This window comes from Cetorhinus maximus, chromosome 23 (genome assembly GCF_964194155.1).
Source record: "Cetorhinus maximus chromosome 23, sCetMax3.hap1.1, whole genome shotgun sequence".
In the NCBI taxonomy this organism is placed as follows: Eukaryota; Metazoa; Chordata; class Chondrichthyes; order Lamniformes; family Cetorhinidae; genus Cetorhinus; species Cetorhinus maximus.
Window position 1 is genome coordinate 26674387 of NC_135901.1, and position 20651 is coordinate 26695037.

At 48.9% G+C, this 20651-nt stretch overlaps 2 protein-coding genes across 2 annotated transcripts in view; both read right to left on the reverse strand.

Annotated features, from left to right (window-relative positions):
* Positions 1 to 20651, reverse strand: part of LOC144698448 (uncharacterized) — an 85123-nt gene that overhangs the window by 9356 nt on the left and 55116 nt on the right. The window contains exons 7-9 of the mRNA XM_078570389.1: positions 20057 to 20249; positions 19259 to 19524; positions 3822 to 4351 (exon numbers count right to left, since the gene is read on the reverse strand). Coding sequence (XP_078426515.1) covers positions 3822 to 4351; positions 19259 to 19524; positions 20057 to 20249 — 989 coding nt within the window. The remainder of the gene's footprint in view (positions 1 to 3821; positions 4352 to 19258; positions 19525 to 20056; positions 20250 to 20651) is intronic.
* On the reverse strand, positions 13257 to 14741 carry LOC144696963 (uncharacterized). The gene has a single exon (XM_078568689.1). The coding sequence runs from the start codon at positions 14661 to 14663 to the stop codon at positions 13389 to 13391; it is 1275 nt and encodes a 424-aa protein (XP_078424815.1). The 5' UTR covers positions 14664 to 14741; the 3' UTR covers positions 13257 to 13388.

Here is a 20651-nt window from a genome sequence, read left to right on the forward strand (position 1 = left end):
AGGAGGTCTTGTGTTGCAGTGGGTAATATCCCTGTCTCTAAGCCGGTAGCTCCGGGTTCAAGTCCCACTCCAGGACTTGGCCACAGAAACAGCGTGCATCACGCAGCCAAACAGCTCGAGTATCAGCCTGTAAACCCTCCCAAGACAGACCAATCGCAGGTGGGCAGAGGGGGAGAGATTCCTGGTCAGCCTTTGGTGGAAAGAAAATCGAAGCTTCTTCCGTTACTTGTTCATAGCTCTGTACTAAAACACGCCATGTAAAAATGTATGCTGTCATAGCAACTCGGACTCCTTAGGGGGCCAGTTGGTGGTCCGTGGGGATCGGGTTGGTGCCCAACAGCATGTGGTTTGCTCCCCATTTTAGCTGGGGTGGGTTTGGTACCTGCTTCATCGCCCTGCGCATGGTAGAGATCACAAGTGCTATGGCTCAGACCTGGCTTTGGACAGAGAACTGAAGATGACTTAAGGAAGGGTATACTTGCATTGGAGATGGTTCAATTGGCTCCTGGCTTGAGAGGGTCTTACGATGAGAGGCCTATATTCTCTGGAGTTCAGAAGAATTGAGATGTGAGTTCACTGAAATGTACAAGATTCTGAATGGGCTTGACAGGGTAGACACTGAGAGGATGCTTCCTCTGGCTGTGGGGAATCTAGGGCAAGAGGGCATAGTCTCAGGATAAGGAACTGAGATGAGGAAAAATTTACTTTCTCAAAGACACCCAAGCTGTAACTAATGGAGTGCCACAGGGGTCAGTGCTGGGGGCCTCAACTATTTACAATCTACATCAACGACCTGGATGAACAGACCAAATGTAGGGTAGCTAAATTTGCCAATGACACCCAAGATAAATAGGAAAGGTAAGTGGTCAAGAGGAGGTAGAAAGTCTGAAAGGCAGATAGACAGGTTAAGTGAGCGAGCAAAAATTTGGTAGATGGAGTATAACGTGGGCAAATGTGAACTTGTTCATTTTGGCAGGAAGAACGGAAAAGCGGAACTCTGTGGTACAGAGGGATCTGGGTGTCCTGGTACGTGAATCACAAGAAGTTAGTATGCAGGTACAGCAAGTGATTAGGAAGGCAGGTGGAACGTTGGCATTTATTGCAAGAGGAATGGAATATGTTAGGACGTGGCAGGTGATATGTGCCAGGCAGACAAAATCCACAAGGGAAACTTGGCCACGCTATCACAACAGTTTTGTCATTTGCTCTTATTACGAGAAGGCTGATGCACTGAATTCAGAAGAATTGAGGCCACTGACACCTTTAGAGATTTTAAAATTCGATTAAAACATTTAGTAACAAAAGAAAAAAAACAATAAACACACAGTTACATGGTTATTTAGTCTTGACAGTTCCAAAAATTCTTAATTAACCTGACTCCCAACTATACACTCCATTTAAGGCAACAGTCCAAAATAGATTTTAAATTTAAGTAAGCAATCCAGCAAGGTTACCACAGCACCCACTCAACAGTGGAATTCTAAAGGCTTTTAACACGACTGGAACAGCACTTCTTTCTGCAGAGTGGCTAGGGCTTCTACCAGTCAGTCAAGATTTTACATGGCCTCCCCCCTAAATAGCCTTTCGTCCTTCTTTATATATGTTTCTCTCTCTTTAATGTGTAAAATCCCATTGTTCTACATGTCTTTGGAAAATTACTTTTCCCATAATATAAAAACCTTTCATGTTGTCATTATGGCTTTTTTCCTTTTGGGAAAAATACAAGTAATAACCTTGCTCCATTTATCTTGCTAGTTGTAAACATCCTACCATCCCTTTGAAAATCAAACAATTCCTTCACTTATCTAAAAATGCAAATTTCATTCACACCTTATCTGTGGAACATAATGAATATAACGTGGAAAAACGTGAGGTTATCCACTTTGGTAGAGGGAACAGATGTGCAGAGTATTTCTTAAATGGTAAGAGATTAGAAAGTGCAGGGGTACAAAGGGACCTGGGTGTCCTTGTCCATAGGTCACTGAAAGCTCACATGCAGGTGCAGCAGGCAGTTAGGAAGGTTAATGGTATGTTGGCCTTCATCACAAGAGGATCTGAGTACAGGAGGAGTGAAGTCTTGCTTCAATTGTACAAAAGCTTGATTAGACAGCACCTGGAGTACAGTGTGCAGTTTTGGTCCCCTTACCTCAGAAAGGATATTATTGCCATAGAGGGAGTGCAACAATGGTTCACCAGGCTTGTTCCGGGGATGGCGGGACTGTCTTATGAAGAGGGATTGGGGAAACTGGGCCTGTATTCTCTAGAATTTCGAAGAATGAGAGGTGATCTCATTGAAACCTACAAAATACTTAAAAGGAATAGACAGGGTCGGCGCAGGTAAGATGTTTCCCTTGGCTGGGGAGTCTAGAACCAGGGGACACAATTTCAAAATAAGGGAGAGGCCACTCGAGACTGAGATGAGGAGAAATTTCTTTACTCAGAGGGTTGTGAATCTTTGGAATTCTCTACCCCAGAGGGCCGTGGAAGCTCAGTCATTGAGTGTGTTTAAGGTAAAGATTGTTAGGTTTCTGATTAATAATAACGCAAAGGGTTATGGGAATAGTGTAGGTAAAAGGCATTGAGGTGTTCAATCAGCCATGATCATATTGAATGACAGAGCAGGCTCGGCAGGCTGAATGACCTTCTCCTGTTCCTATGTTCCTAACCCTCATCCTAGCTTATCCATCTCCATTTCAAAAGTCTGCTTTACACCTAATTCTTTTGATGCTTTCAACCTTGCAGGCTATCTGACTCTAATTTAATTAAATTAGCCACACAGGCAGGCCCATCCAACACACAACCATAAACCTACTTTACTGTGCCCCACAGTAATATGGGAAAAATATGAGTTTTGTGGCAAATATAAAAGTAGGGAAGTTTTACTGCAGCCGCGCAGGGCCTTGGTGAGACCACATCTGGAATACTGTGTACAGCTTTGGTTTCCTTTTTTGCAAAAAAGATATAATTATGTTGGAAGCAGTTCAGAGAAGGTTCACTCACTCATTCCTGGGATGAAGGGCTGATCTAAATGAAGAAAGGTTGAACAAGGCCTATATTCATTGGAGTTTAGAAGAATAAGAGGTGACCTTATTGAAACATACAAGACTCTGAGAGGACTTGAGGACGTTTCCACTTTTGGGGCAGACTAGAACTGGGGGACACAGTCGAACAATCAGAGGTCTCCTTTTTAAGACTTGATACGGGGGGGGGGGGGGGGCGGAAATTCTCTCAGAGGGTCTGTGAAATTCTCTTCCCCAGAAAACATTGGAGGCTGGGTCACTGAATTTATTCAAGGCAGAGTTAGACAGGTGTCTGGTAGACAAGGGCGTCAAGGTTTCTAGTGGGCGCTGACAGGAAAGTGGAGTTGAGGTCAAACCAACCATGACCTTATTGAATGGCGGAGCAGGCTCGAAGGGTCAAATGGCCGACTGCTGCTCCTAAGTCCTATGCTCCAATGTGAATCTTTGGAATTCTCTACCCCAGTGGGTTGCAGGTGTTCCATCGTTGGATATATTTAAGCCTGAGATAGGCAGACTTTTGTCTCTTGAGGACTCAAGGGAAATCCAGAGCAGGTGGGAAAGTGGAGATGAAGCCAAAGATCACCCACTATCGTATTGAATGGCGAAGCAGCATCGATGGGCCATGCGGTCTACTCCTGCGCCTATTTCTTATGGTTTTATGACACGCAGCCTGCTTCCACCAGAACTGATACATGTGACGGATATTTGGTAAATATGAAACTCCGGCCCAGTTATAGGGGTTATTTACATCAGCAGAAACAAAGGATGTGATTAACAGCAGGATCCAACCTCTGCAGTCACTTGTGAACTCGCTGGTGTGTCAGCAAGTGAGACGATCGAGCAAATCTCTTCCCACACACAGAGCAGGTGAACGGCCTCTCCCCAGTGTGAACTTGCTGGTGTGTCAGCAGATTAGATGACTGAGAAAACCCCTTCCCACACACAGAGCAGGTGAATATCTTCTCCCCTGTGTGAACCCGCTGATGTGTCACCAGGTTGGATGATGAAGTGAATCCCTTCCCACACACGGAGCAGGTGTACGGCCTCTCCCCGGTGTGAACTCGCTGGTGTTGAATGAGGTGAGACGACTGTCTGAATCTCTTCTCACATTGAGAACAACCGAACGGTCTCTCGTCAGTGTAAACAAGCTGGTGTTTAATTAGATCCGGTGAGATTTTAAAGCCTTTCCCACAATCAGAGCATTTAAAAGGCCTCTCATCAGTGTGAACTCGCTGGTGTAACTGAAGGCTGGACATCAGAGTGAATCCCTTCCCACACACAGAGCAGGTGTACGGTCTCTCCCCTGCATGACTACGCCAGTGAGTTTCCAGCTGGGATGGGCAACGGAATCCCCTTCCCACAGTCCCCACATTTCCACGGTTTCTCCGTGATGCAGGTGTCCGTGTGTCTCTCCAGGTTGGATGATCAGTTGAAGACTCACTTACATTCAGAACACTTGTCCAGTTTCTCCCTGCTGTGAATGTGGTGATGTTTCTCCAGGCTGCGTAACTGGTTCATGTTCTTTGCACAGTCAGTGCATTGGAACACTCTCACTCAGGTGTGTGTGTGTGTGTGTGTGTCTTGGTACTTTGGTTTGCGATCCTTTCCTGTAAATCCTCTCCTTCTAAAACACCTTGTAAAAGAAATTTACAAAACCGAGCCCTGTGAACACAGGATAGGTATTCAGAACAGACCGCGCTAGTTCTGACGGAACATTCTTTCTTCTCTCGTTTCCCCAAACATCCACAGCAATGGGCTTGATTTTTACTGCCCTCTGAAATGATCTAACAAACCACTCAGCTGTAAAAACGCAGCGGAAAGCAGTAGACCGTGGGCGTACCTACACCAAAGTACCTGCAGCAGGTCAAGAAGGTGGCTCAGCATCACCTTCTCAAAGGCAATGAGGAACAGGGAACAAATGCCAGTCTTGCCAGCGATGCACACGTCACAGAATCACAGTGCAGAAGAGGCCCTTCGGCCCATCGAGTCTGCACCGGCACATGAGAAACACCTGACCTACCTACCTAATGCCATTTACCAGCGCTTGGCCCATAGTCTTGAATGTTATGATGTGCCAAGTGCTCATCCCGGTACTTTTTAAAGGATGTGAGGCAACCCCCCTCCACCACCCTCCCGGGCAGCGCATTCCAGACCGTCACCACCATCTGGGTAAAAAAGTTTTTTCCTTACATCCCCCCCAAACCTTCTGCCCCTCACCTTGAACTTATGCCCCCTTGTGACTGACCCTTCAACTAAGGGGAACAGCTGCTCCCAAGACGGACTTAAAAGAAACCACAAATATGAAACCTATGGGTTTGCTTTCCTGAGTGCAAATTCTCCCTTCCGTAACCCCTTGGAAAAGGAGTTTGGAAAATCCAAGACCGTCAGCCCAGGATAGAAAATCACAACATTCTCTCCTCCTGCTGCCGGGCCCAGAACGACCGCGCGTGCATCCTCCTGCGTCACGGTCGATCAAACCCGAAGACCCACCCCGCTGGAGACACACGTGATCTCCAATGGACCAATCGGCTTCTCTCTCGGGCAGAGGGAGGAGTTGAAAAAGGGGTCTGAAGCCCAGCCCACTCAGTGTTCCTGCACGGAAATTAAGGCGAATTGACCCTTTTCCCTTCACCCCAGTAATTAATTAATTATAAACGAATTGGGACTCTCAATGTGGAGGTTTGACCCAGCTTCGCCCACGGTGGAGAATGTCCCCTGTAGACATACTGTATTTTGATTTCCAGAAGGCATTTGATAAGGTGCCACATCAAAGATTATTACGGAAAACAAAAGCGCATGGTGTAGTGGGTAACATATTAGCATGGGTAGGAGATTGTCTGGCTGGCAGAAAGCAGAGAGTATGCATAAATGGGTCTTTTTCTGAATGGCAGGATGTGACGAGTGGCGTCCCACAGTGGGTCTGTACTGGGGCCTCAACTTTTTACGATTCACATCAATGACTTAGATGAGGGGAGTGAAGACCTGGTAGCTAAATTTGCAGATGACACAAAGATAAGGTAGGAAAGTAGGTTGTGAAGAGGACCTGAGGAGATTGCAAATGGATACAGGTAGGTTGAGCGAGTGGGCACAGATCTGGGCAAATGGAGTTTAATGTGGGAAACTGTGAAGTTGTTCACTTTGGAAGGAAGAATAAAAAAAGCAGAGTATTACTTGAATGGAGAACGGCTGCATAATTCTGAGGTGCAGAGGGATCTAGGTGTTCTAGTACATGAGTCACAAAAAGTTAGTGTGCAGGTACAGCAAGTAATTAAGAAGGCTAATGGAATGCTATCCTTTACTACGAGAGGAATTGAACATAAAAGTGAGGATGCTTCAGTTACACACGGAATTGGTGAGACCGCACCTCGAACACTGTGTGCAGTTTTGGTCTCCTTATTCAAGGAAGGATAGAAATACATTGCAGGCGGTTCAGAGGAGGTTTGCTGGATTGATACCTGGAATGAGTGGGTTGTCTTATGAGGAAAGGTTGGACAGACTGGGCTTGTTTCCACTGGAGTTTAGAAGAATGAGGGGTGATTTGATTGAAGTTTACAAGATCCTGAAAGGCCTTGACAAGGTGGACGTTGAAAGGATGTTTCCTCTTGTGGGTGAGTCCAGAACTAGGGGGCACTGTTTTAAAATTAGGGGTCGCCCTTTTAGGACAGAGGTGGGGAGAAATTTTTTCTCTCAGGGGGTTGTGCGACTTTGGAACACTCTGCCTCAGAAGGGGGTGGAGGCGGGGTCGCTGAATATTTTTAAGGCAGGGGTAGATGGATTCTTGTTAGGCGAGGGAATCGAAGGTTATCGGGGTTAGATGGAAACGTGGAAATCGAAATACAAGATGATCAGCCATGATCTTATTGAATGGTGGAGCAGGCTCGAGAGGCCAAATGGTCTACTCCTGTTCCTATTTCTTATGTTCTTATATGTTTTATCCACATCGCAGGACAGCAGTGCGCAGGCGCAGTGCGGAACACGAGCATGCGCAGTCCGAGTGATGGCGGTAGACAGCTTGTTTGTTGCATGTGAAGCCGGTTGAGCGGTGGCAGTGAGGTGGAGGGAGCGATGGAGCTGGAGGGTGGGCAGAGAGGTGTCAATAATGCCCGGCGTAGGCTGCAAGCACGGCAAAAGAACCTGCAGGTCCAGCATTTACAACCTCAGGGATTTTTGACACAGAAACAGGCCCAAGTTACAGCCACCATCTGGTTTCAGTAGGGAAGAGAGCGCGTGCGCGGCCATCTTGTTAACGCAGTGGAGAGTGGGTGAATGGGTGTTCAGGGTTCTATGTGACCAGGAGAAAAAAACAATTGACGCCGATTTTATTCTCAGTCTGCAGACAGGGACTGGAAAACTGAACCCAGGCAGAGAGGAGAGGGAGGGAGGGAGAAAACTGGGGGCGGAGGAAAGAAATGGTGTAGATGGGTGAGATGGGTTTGGATTTCAGCCTGGGGAGGAAGGGAGAGTGTGTGGGGGGACGGGGATTTACAGCTTTGGGGGAAACAAGAGAAGGAAAAAAATATTCCACAGAAACTAGAATTGTCTTCTGAATTTCTATCCTGGACTGACAGTGAATGACTATTATAAACTCCTTTCCCAGGTTATTAGAATGGAGGATTTGCCTACAGGAACCTCAAGCATCGTGTCAAGAGCTGACAGAGTCACCCGAGTCAGCAGGACATGAGTATCATCAGCCTTTGAATGTCGAGGAAGAAATGTTTGCCTGTTCTGTCTATGGAAAAAATATTACAAACTTCGGTGTGACTAGAAAAGCACCGGGACACACACACACACACCCGAATGAGAGTGTTCCAGCGCACTGACTGTGAAAAGAGCTTTCACCTGTTACACAGCCGGAATAAACATCACGCCATTCACAGCGGGGAGAAACTAAACTGTACAGCCGCTGTGTGTGTGTGTGTGTGGATGAGGATTCAACTGATTGTTTCACCTGGAGAGACACCAGGACACTAACACCACGGAGGAGCCATGGAAAATGTGGGGACTGTGGAACCGGATTCATCCCCCCCAATCCCTGCGGGAAATGCATCGGCGTATCCACACTGGGGAGAGGCCGTTCACCTGCTCCGAGTGTGGGAAGGGATTCACTGTGTCGCCCAATCTGCTGAGACACCAGGACGTTCACAAGGTGACTGCAGAGGGTTTGGATTCCACTGTTATTCCTGTGGTTAATCACCTCCAGGACTGGACAACGTTCATTTTGTGACACTTGGGTGTCTGTTTCTGCTGCTGACGATGATCCCCATAACTGGGCTGGAGGTTAATATTCTGGATGAATGTCAAATAAATCAGCTTGGTTTCAAACAGATAGTGGGTGGAGTGTTTGTTTCCTCCAGGATAAGAGGAACTAATTAAAATCCTGTTCCAGAAAGATTTGTATTTTTGCAGCCAACAAAATTCCTTTCAAGTGCAGCAACTGTTGTAATGTAGGAAATACAGCAGCTAATTTATGCAGAGCAAGATCCCACAGACAGGAACATGACCAGGCCCAGAAAAATCTGCTTCGGTGATGTTGTTTGAGGGGTCAGCACCGGCCAAGACTCGGGGCAGAGCTCCCTCTGCTCTTCAAATAGAATCAATGGATCTTTCATTCCCATCGACAGAAAGATCTCACCTGAAAGATGGGATCTCTTGAACAGGGCAGTGCTCGCTCAGCACCGCAACGGAATCACCATCATCGTCGACGTCCCTCCATCCATGTCAAGATGATGGACGTGCAGCGAATCAAATCTGTCGGGGATGGGGGGAGCCTCATACGGTTCACTTTTCTTCTGATGGCTGAAGAGACCAATCCGTGAGAGGCAGGTTCTGCCACAGGTGTGTCAGACATGAAGAGGTTCTCAGGTGCGGTTGTGGGTTGTTGCTCTCGGTGTTGGCGCCTGCTGCCAAGTTGCTGTAGTGACCAGGGATGAGCGTGGCTGAAGACAGAAAGGTCTGAAAAATATTTTGGTGACAAGGAATCATGTAATTCTAGCACCTTCTACGATCTGTTGTGAGGGCAAATGACTCTAGGCCGCTTCAGATGGGTGGAATTATTCAACTTCAAGTGGGTAGAACTTGAGTTTTCCCTTTGTTTACTTTCTATTACATCAAAACTGCGACCAATGCCTTTGTATCAAGTCACCAGAGTGAGATGAGCATTCAATGTAGTTAGTGCCTGTAATACAGGATGAAGTCCATACTAACAACAACATGAGCTTGCTGGGTTATGTACATGCGAAGTGAAGTAAAGGATTATGTCAGTGTGTCGCCAGCTATTTTCCGATGTGACGCCATTTTAATTCACCAGCACCTTCGAGGGCAATTAGGGATGGGCAACAGATGCTGATCTTTCCAGTCACGCCCACATTTCATGAACAAATATCTGTACGATAAAACTCTTGAAATGAACATGATCCCAGACACCAGCAAAAACAAAACAATGAAGCAGTTCAGTAACATTCAGCGTATAATTATTAAAATTCAACATATCGTACATAATATCAGTATGAAAGTATGTGTTTCCAAAGTACTTTGTTAAAGTGTTATTATTTTATACAATTGGAGGTGAAGCTGGCTCAGTGAAGCTCCTCACACCCACATCCACCCCCCCTACACACTGTGATCAGCTCCTCTCCCCCAACAACACACACATGCCCTTCCTTTCAAACCCTCTCCCCCTCTCGACATCCCCTCCTCCTCCCAGCCCCTTCACACCCCCCACTCACTCAGCAGCCCCATCTCCTCCCAACCCGTCTACACCCCCCACTCACTCGACATCCCCTCCTCCCCCAACTCCTCCACATCCCCCACTCACTCGACATCCCCTCCTCCTCCCAACCCCTCCACACCCCCCACTCACTTGGCTGCCCCTCCTCCCAGCCCCTCCACACCCCCCACTCACTCGACATCCCCTCCTCCCCAACTCCTCCACACCCCCCACTCACTCGACATCCCGTCCTCCTCCCAACCCCTCCACACCCCCCACTCACTCGACATCCCATCCTCCCCCCAACTCCTCCACACCCCCCACTCACTCGACATCCCCTCCTCCTCCTCCCAACCCCTCCACACCCCCCACTCACTCGACATCCCCTCCTCCTCCCGACCCCTCCACATCCCCCACTCACTCGACAGCCCCTCCTCCTCCAAACCCCTCCACACCCCCCACTCACTTGGCTGCCCCTCCTCCCAACCCCTCCCTACCCCCAGCTCACTCTGCAGCCCCTCCACACCCTCGGCAGCCTGGCCTTCCCAACAGCCTGACAGTAACATGGAGCCGCCCCGGGGGGGGGGGGGTGGGGGGGAGTCCCAGAGACCCTTTCATGACCAGGCCACCGTGACTGAAAACTGCAGCTGATTCACTCTAATCGGCTGAGATTCGGGGCTCTGCTGCTCTCACCCGGGTTGCCAAAGCAAGTCCCTTAACACGTCAGTTTCATGCTATTTTGCAAGAGCTCTCATTCAGACTGGATTCAATGAACAATCACATAATAAGCAAAAAAACATACTCGTCTGAATGAACAAGAACCGAGCTGTCAAATTAATTTCAGAGCATTAATGAATCTAAACAAGGTTGTTCTGAGTCTATTCCCTAAAAGTACTTCATGAACAAATGGTTAAGGAGTAACACTATTGACAATAACTGCGCCTCTGATTCTCCGCGTGCCGACGCTGCGAGGTTTCAGAAAGATTCCTGTGTCTCGTGAGTCTAACAGGACTAGACAGGGTAGATGCAGGAAGGATGTTCCTGATGGTGGGGGAGTCCAGAACCAGGGGTCACAGTCTTGAGCATACGGGGTAGACCATTCAGGACTGAGATGAGGAGCAATTTCTTCACCCAGAGAGTGGTGAGCCTGTGGAATTCACTACCACAGAAAGTAGTTGAGGCCAAAACATTGTATGTTTTCAAGAAGGAGTTAGATATAGCTCTTGGGGCGAAAGGGATCAAAGGATATGGGGAGAAAGCGGGAGCAGGGCTATTGAGTTGGATGATCAGCCATGATCATAATGAATGGCGGAGCAGGCTCAAAGGGCCAAATGGCCTTACTCCTGCTCCTATTTTCTACGTACATTTCTATGTATGTTAATGCTTCAGGGTATACAGAATGAATTATGGGGACTAAAAATGGTGCAACATTTGATGGTCAATATAAACTCAGAAACAGAAGGGAAATGGACGATAGTGCTAAAAACAATTCCTGACTATGAAAGATACTGTGGGTACGGGGAGAAAGCGGGAGCAGGACTATTGAGTTGGATGATCAGCCACGATCATAATGAATGGCGGAGCAGGCTCGAAGGGCCGAATGGCCTTACTCCTGCTCCTAGCTTCTGTATTTCAATGTCATTTTTAAAAAATATATATTGTTGGAGATCAGAAGTCAGCAACCTTCATGCGTTTCCTTCCAGCGGACAAGTTTAAACGCGTCGCTCTCTTTTGGTTTGATAAATCAATAAGAACGCAGGGTACAGAATCTACCTTGCTAACATCTGAGAATTTTCAGTTTCGACACATCTTCATTTACATCCTCTGCAGCCGCTGTTTCCAAACGTTCCACAGAGCAAAAAGACTTCCGTCTCAGACTCGCCTCTGCTGCTTTCCCCAACCCAGCCCCCACCCCACCCCCCAACTCAGCCGGGCCTTTCCGAACCTTGGGGCTCCACCAAGCGGGGCAGCAGCGGAGTGCAGCCTCTCACCGGGATGGTGCCAGCTTCCCCCGATCCAGCTCCCGGCCACGCCGTGGACAGAGCGAGGGATCCTCCCGACATTTTCATTTGAGAGTCTCCCCCCACCCCCCTTCCCGGCTTTGGCCTCATCGGAGGAGGCGACGGCCGAGGGGAGGCAGACGCCAGGAGGCAAAAAAAATTCCAGGGAGTGGAATTCCACGATCTAAAAGTCGGAATTCTGCCGCATGGTGGAGATTTTACAATCCACGTTAGTGAGATCTGCGACAGTGAGGTAAAGAGGCATATCCAGTTCCCGACGCTTCTCTTGTCGCTGGTGTGTCCGCTGTAGATCTGCCCGCACAGAAACCACACTGTGATTCTGGACAGACTCGGTCTGCAAGTCGATGAAGTCTTTAAGCGTGACCCCAGTGAAGGCCTTTCCCAGTGACGCGAAGGAGTGAGATGTCCCTGTAGTTGTTGCAACCTCATCTCTCGCCTTTGTTTTTTGTTCATTGTGATGATTTTCGCATCACATGTATCCTGTGGAAGGGATCCTACCTCCCAACAGACAAGGAGGGAGGAGATCATGAAGGTGCGACGGTGGATGGGACTGTCCGCGCTCGAGCAGGTCGGCTGGAATTCCATCCTCGCTGGGTGCCTTTCTGCTTGCTGAACAATCAATGGCCTTTGAGCTCAAGCGACGAGGATTCCTCGTCCAACTCAAACCACGACAGGGAAGCTGCAGGGCAGAGTCAGAAACAGAAACTGGGAGATGTCCGTCTCATGTGAATACAGCTCACAGTAATGTTCAGCCCAGCGGGACATCTGTTTACGTCTGTCGGTGAGTGCTTCACCATTTGCTGATTTCGGCGGGGGGGGGGGGGCAACTTTGGTGATGGTCGGACCAAGCGCCCTCTTGATCCCATCATACACAGCATGTAGATTTCCATTGTCACAGGCAGTTTGGATTTCTTGATCAGTGATCCAGTGTTTATTTACACAGTATCTCTCTGTCTTTTACATGACTGTCTTGGCTACTTCCAAGTTGTGCAGTGTTCTAGCTGTTGGGTTTATTTTGTGCATCAGGTGGGCTTTGCTTTTTGCTTCAATGACAGTTGTCATCTCTGCTGAGTAGGTCTCAAACCAGCCTTTGTTGTGGGTTCCACCTTTACCAAATGTTGCTGCTGCTGTGTCAGAAATGATTGAATCAGCAACTTCCAAACTTCATCAATATCAATGTTGATCGATTAAGCTTTTATTGATGTGCCTGTAAAATATTTTACTGTTTTGTTTCATGTTCCTTGATAATTTAACTTCATAATGGAGGTGTCACTGTGAAGAATGTGGAAGTCAGTCAGAATTGTCAGCAAGGGTTAATCAGCACTTTCTAATCGGAGATGTTAATCAGTGGAACCTTTCAAACACTGAATTGTAGAGTTTGCATCAAAGATCAATTTAGGATTAAAGTAAAAGTTTGTAACTTCATTGTAAAAAGGCTCTTGTTAAGAGTTAAGGGGAAAGATCACGGATGGTGTTTTTTAAAAAGGGACACTGTAGCCCCGAAAACCAGTGACATCTCCAGAACATTAAACTCCAGTTATAGGGGTTGTTAACATCAGCAGAAACAAACCAGATACTGTCAGACTATCAATCCTGGGTGTGATTAACAGCAGCAATAGCAGCAGAATGCAACCCTTGCTGTCACTTATGAACTCTCTGGTGGGTCAGCAGATTGGATGACCGAGTGAATCCCTTCCCGCAGACTGAGCAGGTGAACGGCCTCTCCCCGGTGTGAACTCTCTGGTGTGCGGTGAAATCAGATGAAGACCTGAACCTCTTTCCACAGGAAGTGCAGCTGAACGGCTTCTCCTCAGTGTGAACCCGTTGGTGTGACCAAAGGCCGGATGACTGAGTGAACCCCTTCCCGCACACGGAGCAGATGAATGGCCTCTCCCCAGTGTGGATGCGCTGGTGCGCAGTGAGGTCTGATGACTGCCTGAAGCTCTTTCCGCAGTGAGTGCAGCTGAATGGCCTCTCCTCAGTGTGTATCCGCTGGTGAAACATCAGGCTGGCCGACTGAGTGAATCCTTTCCCGCACACGGAGCAGGTGAAGGGCCTCTCCCCGGTGTGAACTCGCTGGTGCGCCGTGAGGGTGGACAGCTGCCTGAAGCTCTTTCTGCAGTGAGTGCAGCTGAATGGCTTCTCCTCAGTGTGAATCCGCTGGTGTACCATCAGGTTGGCCGACTGAGTGAACCCCATCCCACACACGGAGCACGTGAACGGCCTCTCCCCAGTGTGGACGCGCTTGTGCGCATTGAGGTTGGACGAAGACCTGAACTTCTTTCCGCAGGAAGTGCAGCTGAACGGCCTCTCCCCTGTGTGATTTCGCTGGTGCGTCAGCAGGGCTGATAACTGAGTGAATCCCTTCCCGCAAACAGAGCAGGTGAACGGCCTCTCCCCGGTGTGATCTCGCTGGTGGGACCAAAGGCCGGACGACTGAGTGAATCCTTTCCCGCAGATGGAGCAGATGAATGGCTTCTCCCCGGTGTGAGTGCGCTGGTGTATCAGCAGGGTGGAGGACTGAGTGAATCTCTTCCCGCACACGGAGCAGGTGAACGGCCTCTCCCCAGTGTGAATTCGCTGGTGTGCAGTGAGGGTGGACGACTGCCTGAACCTCCTTCCACAGTGAGTGCAGCTGAACGGCCTCTCCTCAGCGTGAATTCGCTGGTGTGACATGAGGCAGGCTGACTTGGTGAACCCCTTCCCACACTCAGAGCAGATGAACGGCTTCTCCCCAGTGTGGCTGCGCCGATGGATTTCCAGTAGGCACGGATAATAGAATCCTTTGCCACAGTCCTCACATTTCCACGGTCTCTCTGTGATGCCGGCCCCGGTGTGGCTGCGCCGGTGGTACTCCAGCCGGGATGGATAATTGAATCTCTTCCCACAGTCCTCACATTTCCACGGTTTCTCCATGGTGCGGGTGCCCTTGTGTCTCTCCAGGTTGGACGATCAGTCGCAGCCTCGTCCACACGCAGTTACGCGTGGACGGTTTCCCCCCCGCGGTGAACGGTGTGGTGTTTTTTTCAGGCTGTGTAACTGGTCCAAGCTTCTGTCACAGGTCTGTCTCGGTGCTTTTCCAGTCACGCTGATGTTTGAAATCTTTACCCACAGGCAGAACAGACAAATATTTCTCCTTCTATATTCAAAGGCCGATGATATTCAGGTTCTGATGAACCTCTTGTCAGATTTTGACCTGATGCTTGATTTGATTTGGTTGTTCCTCTGTCAATGCTCCCCTAATCCCCTGGAAAAGGAGTTGAAAAGAGTCCTCACTGTAAACACAGGATGTAAATTCAGAACAGACAGTTCTAGTTTCTGTGCAATATTATTTCCCCCAAATCTGTCAACCCCAGTCTCTGTCTCTCAAAGGAAAGAGCTAAACCCTGCTCAACATGGCGGCCGGTTGCCTGGGTAACCCGGGCCTTTCACCCGGAGAGGAAACCCCGCCCATTCCCTCACCAAGATGGCCGCCCATGAGCCCCGCCTTCCTCTCCCGACAGAGCGGCCGGTTCTCTGGGTGACCGGGACCTGTCACCAGGGAGCAAGCCCCGCCCACTCCCTCTTCCCTCACCAAGATGGCCGCCCATGCGCCCCCGCCTCCGTGATCGGCCCTGACTCCCACTCGCAAGATGGCGGCCAGTGAGCCCACTCCCCGCCCCCCCCTCCACCTTCCCCCCCCGCGGGGCCTCTCACCGCGGGGTAAACACGGGGCCTGTGGCCTCTTATTCGGGGCCTGGGGCCTACCGCAGAAGTTGATCCAGTTCCCAGCCCAGCCGCGGTTTCCATTCCTACCCTGTCCTCACAATCTCCTCCCGCCACCCGAACCGTCCGCTCCTCCTCACTCTGTCACCATGACTGACACTGAGCATGCTCAGAGCGCACACCCACACTGCACCTGCGCACTGGACTCCTATGGTCATTGATAGGGGACATTCTGCAGCGCGGGGTGTTCTGGGTAACTCAGCCGGCATAGAGCGCAATGAGTGAACTGGAAGGATTTTCGCCAGTCAACAAAATAGAGGATTCACTGGTGAGGGGGATACGGGACGCCAAGCACAATGTAGGGTTGTGACACCTCATTAAATAAAACACGGGGGAGGCAATGATGTAAAACAAAACAAAAACAGAATTACCTGGAAAAACTCAGCAAGTCTGGCAGCATCGGCGGAGAAGAAATCAGTCAACGTTTCGAGCCTCCATGGCCCTTCGGCAGAACTGCAGCATAGTTTCAACAAGGGAGAAATATAAATTGGTTTAAGGTGGGTGGGGGGCGGGGGGGAAGAGACACATTGAGGGTGTGGTGTGAGCAGATAATCAAAAGATGCCAGAGACAAAAGGGTCAAAGAGGTGTTGAAGGTGGTGGTCTTTGTCTGAGAAAAGTGCTAATTAAGAATGGAATACAGGATATTCAAAGTACAGCTCTAGTGGGGGTGGGGTGGAAAGACTAAAGGTTTTAGTTTTAGATTTAAAAATAATGGAAATAGGTGGGGAAAGAAGAATCTATATAAATTATTGAAAAAATAAAGCGGGTGGGGGGTGGAAAAGAAACGGGGTGGGGATGGGGGGAGGGGGAGTTTAAGATCTAAAGTTGTTGAATTCAATATTCAGCCCAGAGGGCTGTAAAGTGCCTAGTCGGAAGATGAGGTGCTGTTCCTCCAGTTTGCGTTGGGCTTCACTGGAACAATGCAGCAAGCCAAGGACAGACATGTTGGCAAGAGAACAGGGTGGAGTGTTAAAATGGCAAGCGACAGGGAGGTTTGGGTCTTTCTTGTGGACAGACCGCAGGTGTTCCGCAAAACGGTCGCCCAGTTTGCGTTTGGTCTCTCCAATGTAGAGGAGACCGCATTGGGAGCAACGAATGCAGTAGACTAAGTTAGGGGAAATGCAAGTGAAATGCTGCTTCACTTGAAAGGAGTGTTTGGGTCCTTGGACGGTGAGGAGAGAGGAAGTGAAGGGGCAGGTGTTGCATCTTCTGCGTGGGCATGGGGAGGTGCCATAAGTGGGGGTTGAGGAGTAGGGGGTGATGGAGGAGTGGACCAAGGTGTCCCGGCAATGATGTAGTGGTTTTGTCGCTGGACTAGTATTCCAGACACCCAGGGCAATTCTATGGAGATCCAGAGTCGAATCCCACTATGGCAGATGGTGGAATTTGTATTCAATAAAAATCTGGAATTAAAAGATGACTATGAAACCATTGTCGATTGTTGTAAAAACGCATCTCGTTCACTAATCCCCTTCAGGGAAGGAAATCTGCTGTCCTAGCAAGCCACTCAGTTGTATTAAACTGCTACAAAGTCACAAAATAAAGAGAAATGCAGCCGAAATGCAACTGGCATTGACCTACGAAACGACAATGGCAATCTCAGTCCTGTCGACCTTGCAAAGTTCACCTTACCTACATCTGGGAGCTAGTGCCAAAATTGGGAAAGCTGTCTCAAACTAGTCAAGCATGATTCCCTCATGGAATCATACCTTATAGATATTATCTCAGGCACCACCAACGCCATCCCTGGGTGTGTTCTGATCCACGGGCAGGTCAGGCCCGGCAGAGGTGGCGCCACAGTGGTATACAGTCGAGAGGGAGTTGCCCTGGGAGTCCTCAACATCGACTCTGGAACCCATGAAGTCTCAAGGCATCGAGTCAAACATGGGCCAGGAAACCTGTTGATTACCACATACAGCCCTCCCTCAGCTGATTAGTGCTCCTCCATGTTGAGCACCTCTTGGTGGAAGCACTGAGGGTGGCAAGGGCGCAGAATGTACTCTGGGTGGGGGACTTCAATGTACCCAAGTGGCTCGATAGCACCACTACTGACCGAGCAGGCTGAGTTCTAAATGACTCAGCTGCTAGACTGGGTCTGCGGCAGGTGGTGAGGAAACCAACAAGAGGGAAAAACATACTTGATCTCATCCTCGCTAACCTGCCTGCGCAGATGCATCTGTCCATGTCCGGTGGTAACTCCTATCAATAAGAAGTCCCGCTTCACATTGAGGATACCCTCCATCGTGTTGTGTGTCACTACCACCATGCTAAATGGGATAGATTTTGAACAGATCTAGCAACTCAAGACTGGGCTTACATGAGGCACTGTGGGCCATCAGCAGCAGCAGAATTATACACAACCACAATCTGTAATCTTATGACCCAGCATATCCCCCAATCTATTATTACCATTAAGCCAGGGATCAACCCTGGTTCAATGAGAGTGCAGGACCAGGCATACCTAAAAATGAGGTGGCAACTTGGTGAAGCTATAACACAGGAGTACTTGCATGCCAAACAGCATAAGCAGCAAGTGATAGAGCTAAGCAATCCCACAACCAGGGGATCAGATCTAAGCTCTTCAGTCCTGCCGCATCCAGTCTTGAATGATGGGGGACAATTAAACAACTTGTGGAAGAGGCTCCACAAATATCCCTATCCTCAGTGATGGAAGAGCCCAGCACATCCGTGCAAAAGACAAGGCTGAAGCATTTACTACAATCTTCAGCCAGAATTGCCGATGGATGATCCAATTTAGCCTCTTCCAAAGGTCCTCAGCATCACAGAAGCCAGTCTTCAGCCAATTCGATTCACTCCACGTAATATGAATAAATGGCTGAAAGCACTGGATACGCAAAGGCTATGGGCCCTGACAATATTCTGGCAATAGTACTGAAGACTTGTGCTCCAGAACTTGCCGCACCCTTAGCCAAGCTGTTCCAGTACAGCTACAACACAGGCATCTACCCGGCTATGTGGAAAATTGCCCTGGTATGTCCTGTACACAAAAAAGCAGGACAAATCCAACCAGGCCAATTACCACCCCATCAGTTTACTCTCCATCAGTAAGGCTGGTCTTAAAGCAACAATCACCACATCCCTCCCCCTTTAATTCCTTAGGACATAGGAACAGGAGAGGGCCATCCAGCCCGTTGAGCCTGCTCCGCCATTCAATATGATCATGGAAGATCGAACACTTCAATGCTTTTTACCCACACTATTCCCATAACCCTTTACCTTATTGTTAATCAGAAATCTATCAATCTCTACCTTTAACATACTCAGTGACTGAGCTTCCACTGCCCTCTGGGGTAGAGAATTCACAACCCTCCTCATCCCGGTCCTAAGTGGCTTCCCCCTTATTTTGAAATTGTGTCCCCTGATTCTAGGCTCCCCGACCAGGGCAAACATCTGACCAGCATCTACCCTGTCTATCCCTTTAAGTGTTTTGAGGGTTTCAACGAGATCACCTCTCATTCTTCGAAACTCCAGAGAACACAGGCCCAGTTTACACAATCTCTCTTCATAAGACAGTCCTTGTTTTACGTTCCTTATTTACACAAATTACTGTATACAGGTGAATAGAAACAATATCAAAAATCTTAGAAATAATCGCACTGGTACTTTGTCATGTTTGCAGATTGTACACTTATTGACGTAGGTCCAGTAATTATAAATCAAGTAATTGAGGGGGTTTTCTGCTTTGGGTAGAGCGGCGTAATTCTATGGATTGAGGCTCTCCTACAGGATCAACACTAACAGGAACTGCGATATCGGGTACTTCTTTTGGCACAGTCAGTTCACTGTTATTCGATTCAATGGGGGCATCAGTTATGTCTATAACACGTCGATCAGGTACTTCGGTGCTTGCGGGTTCAATAACATTCCTTGGTGGCAACACTGACCGTGGAAGCGCTTCCCTGCTCCTCAGGTGATCCACGCGTATACGAACGATCCGGCCCACCACGTCTTCTTGGTATGACAGGGGTCTGGTCTCACAGACAGTAATTCCTGGGACAAAGACAGAAAATGCTGGAAACACCAAGCAGGTCTAGCCCTGCATCTGTGGAGAGAGAGAGAGAGAGAGACTGAGAGCGAGAGCAAGAGAAAGAGAAAGAGAGAGAGAGAGAGCTAGAGAAAGCAAGAGAGAGCGTGAGAGAAAGAGCGCGAGAGATAGCGCAAGAGATAGCGCGAGAGAAAGCATGAGAGAGAGAGCGAGAGAGAGAGCACGAGAGAGAGAGAGCGAGAGAGAGAGCGAGCGTGAGAGAAAGCGTGTGTGAGAGAGAGAGTGAGAGCGAGAGAGAGCGAGTGAGAGAGAGCGAGAGAGAGCGAGTGAGAGAGAGCGAGAGAGAAAGACAGAGTTAACATTCCGAGTCTATATGACCCTGTTTCAGATTTCCAGCATCTGCAGTATTTTGCTTTTATGTTACAATAATTCCTGGGATCCCACTTGGAACGCGGCCGAAGTTTCTTACATACATGGCTTCAGCTACTATAAACGTCCGGGCTCTATTATGCAAATCGTGACTTGTTTCTCGATTACCTTGGTTCTTCTCTTCCCTCCCCGGCAAATTTGGAAATACGAGACTCGGTCTCATTTCTTTTCGACGACGCTTCATAAGCGGTTCTGCTGGTGGAACTCCCGTTGCTGCACACGGAGCAGTGTGGGAGCGAAGAAGGAAGGGCGAGATTTTGGTTTCCGAGATTAGTCCAGAGGAGATTCCCCAGGATGTTGCCTGGGGTGAAACATTTAAGTTATGAAGAGAGGTTGGATAGGCTTGGGTTGTTTTCGTTGGGGCAGAGAAGACCGAGGGGCGACCTGATCGAGGTGTACAAGATTATGAGGGGCATGGACAGGGTGGATAGGGAGCAGCTGTTCCCCTTAGTTGAAGGGCCAGTCACGAGGGGACATAAGTTCAATGTGAGGGGCAGGAGGTTTGTGGGGGGGATGTGAGGAAAAACTTTTTTACCCAGAGGGTGGTGAGGGTCTGGAATGCGCTGCCTGGGAGGGTGGTGGAGGCGGGTTGCCTCACATCCTTTAAAAAGTACCTGGATGAGCACTTGGCAGGTCATAACATTCAAGGCTATGGGCCAAATGCTGGTCAATGGGATTAGGTAGGTAGGTCAGGTGTTTCTCA

Excerpts from the sequence above, each read along its gene's own strand:
- LOC144696963 (XM_078568689.1), bottom strand. The coding sequence starts at position 14,663 with ATGGAGAAACCGTGGAAATGTGAGGACTGTGGGAAGAGATTCAATTAT.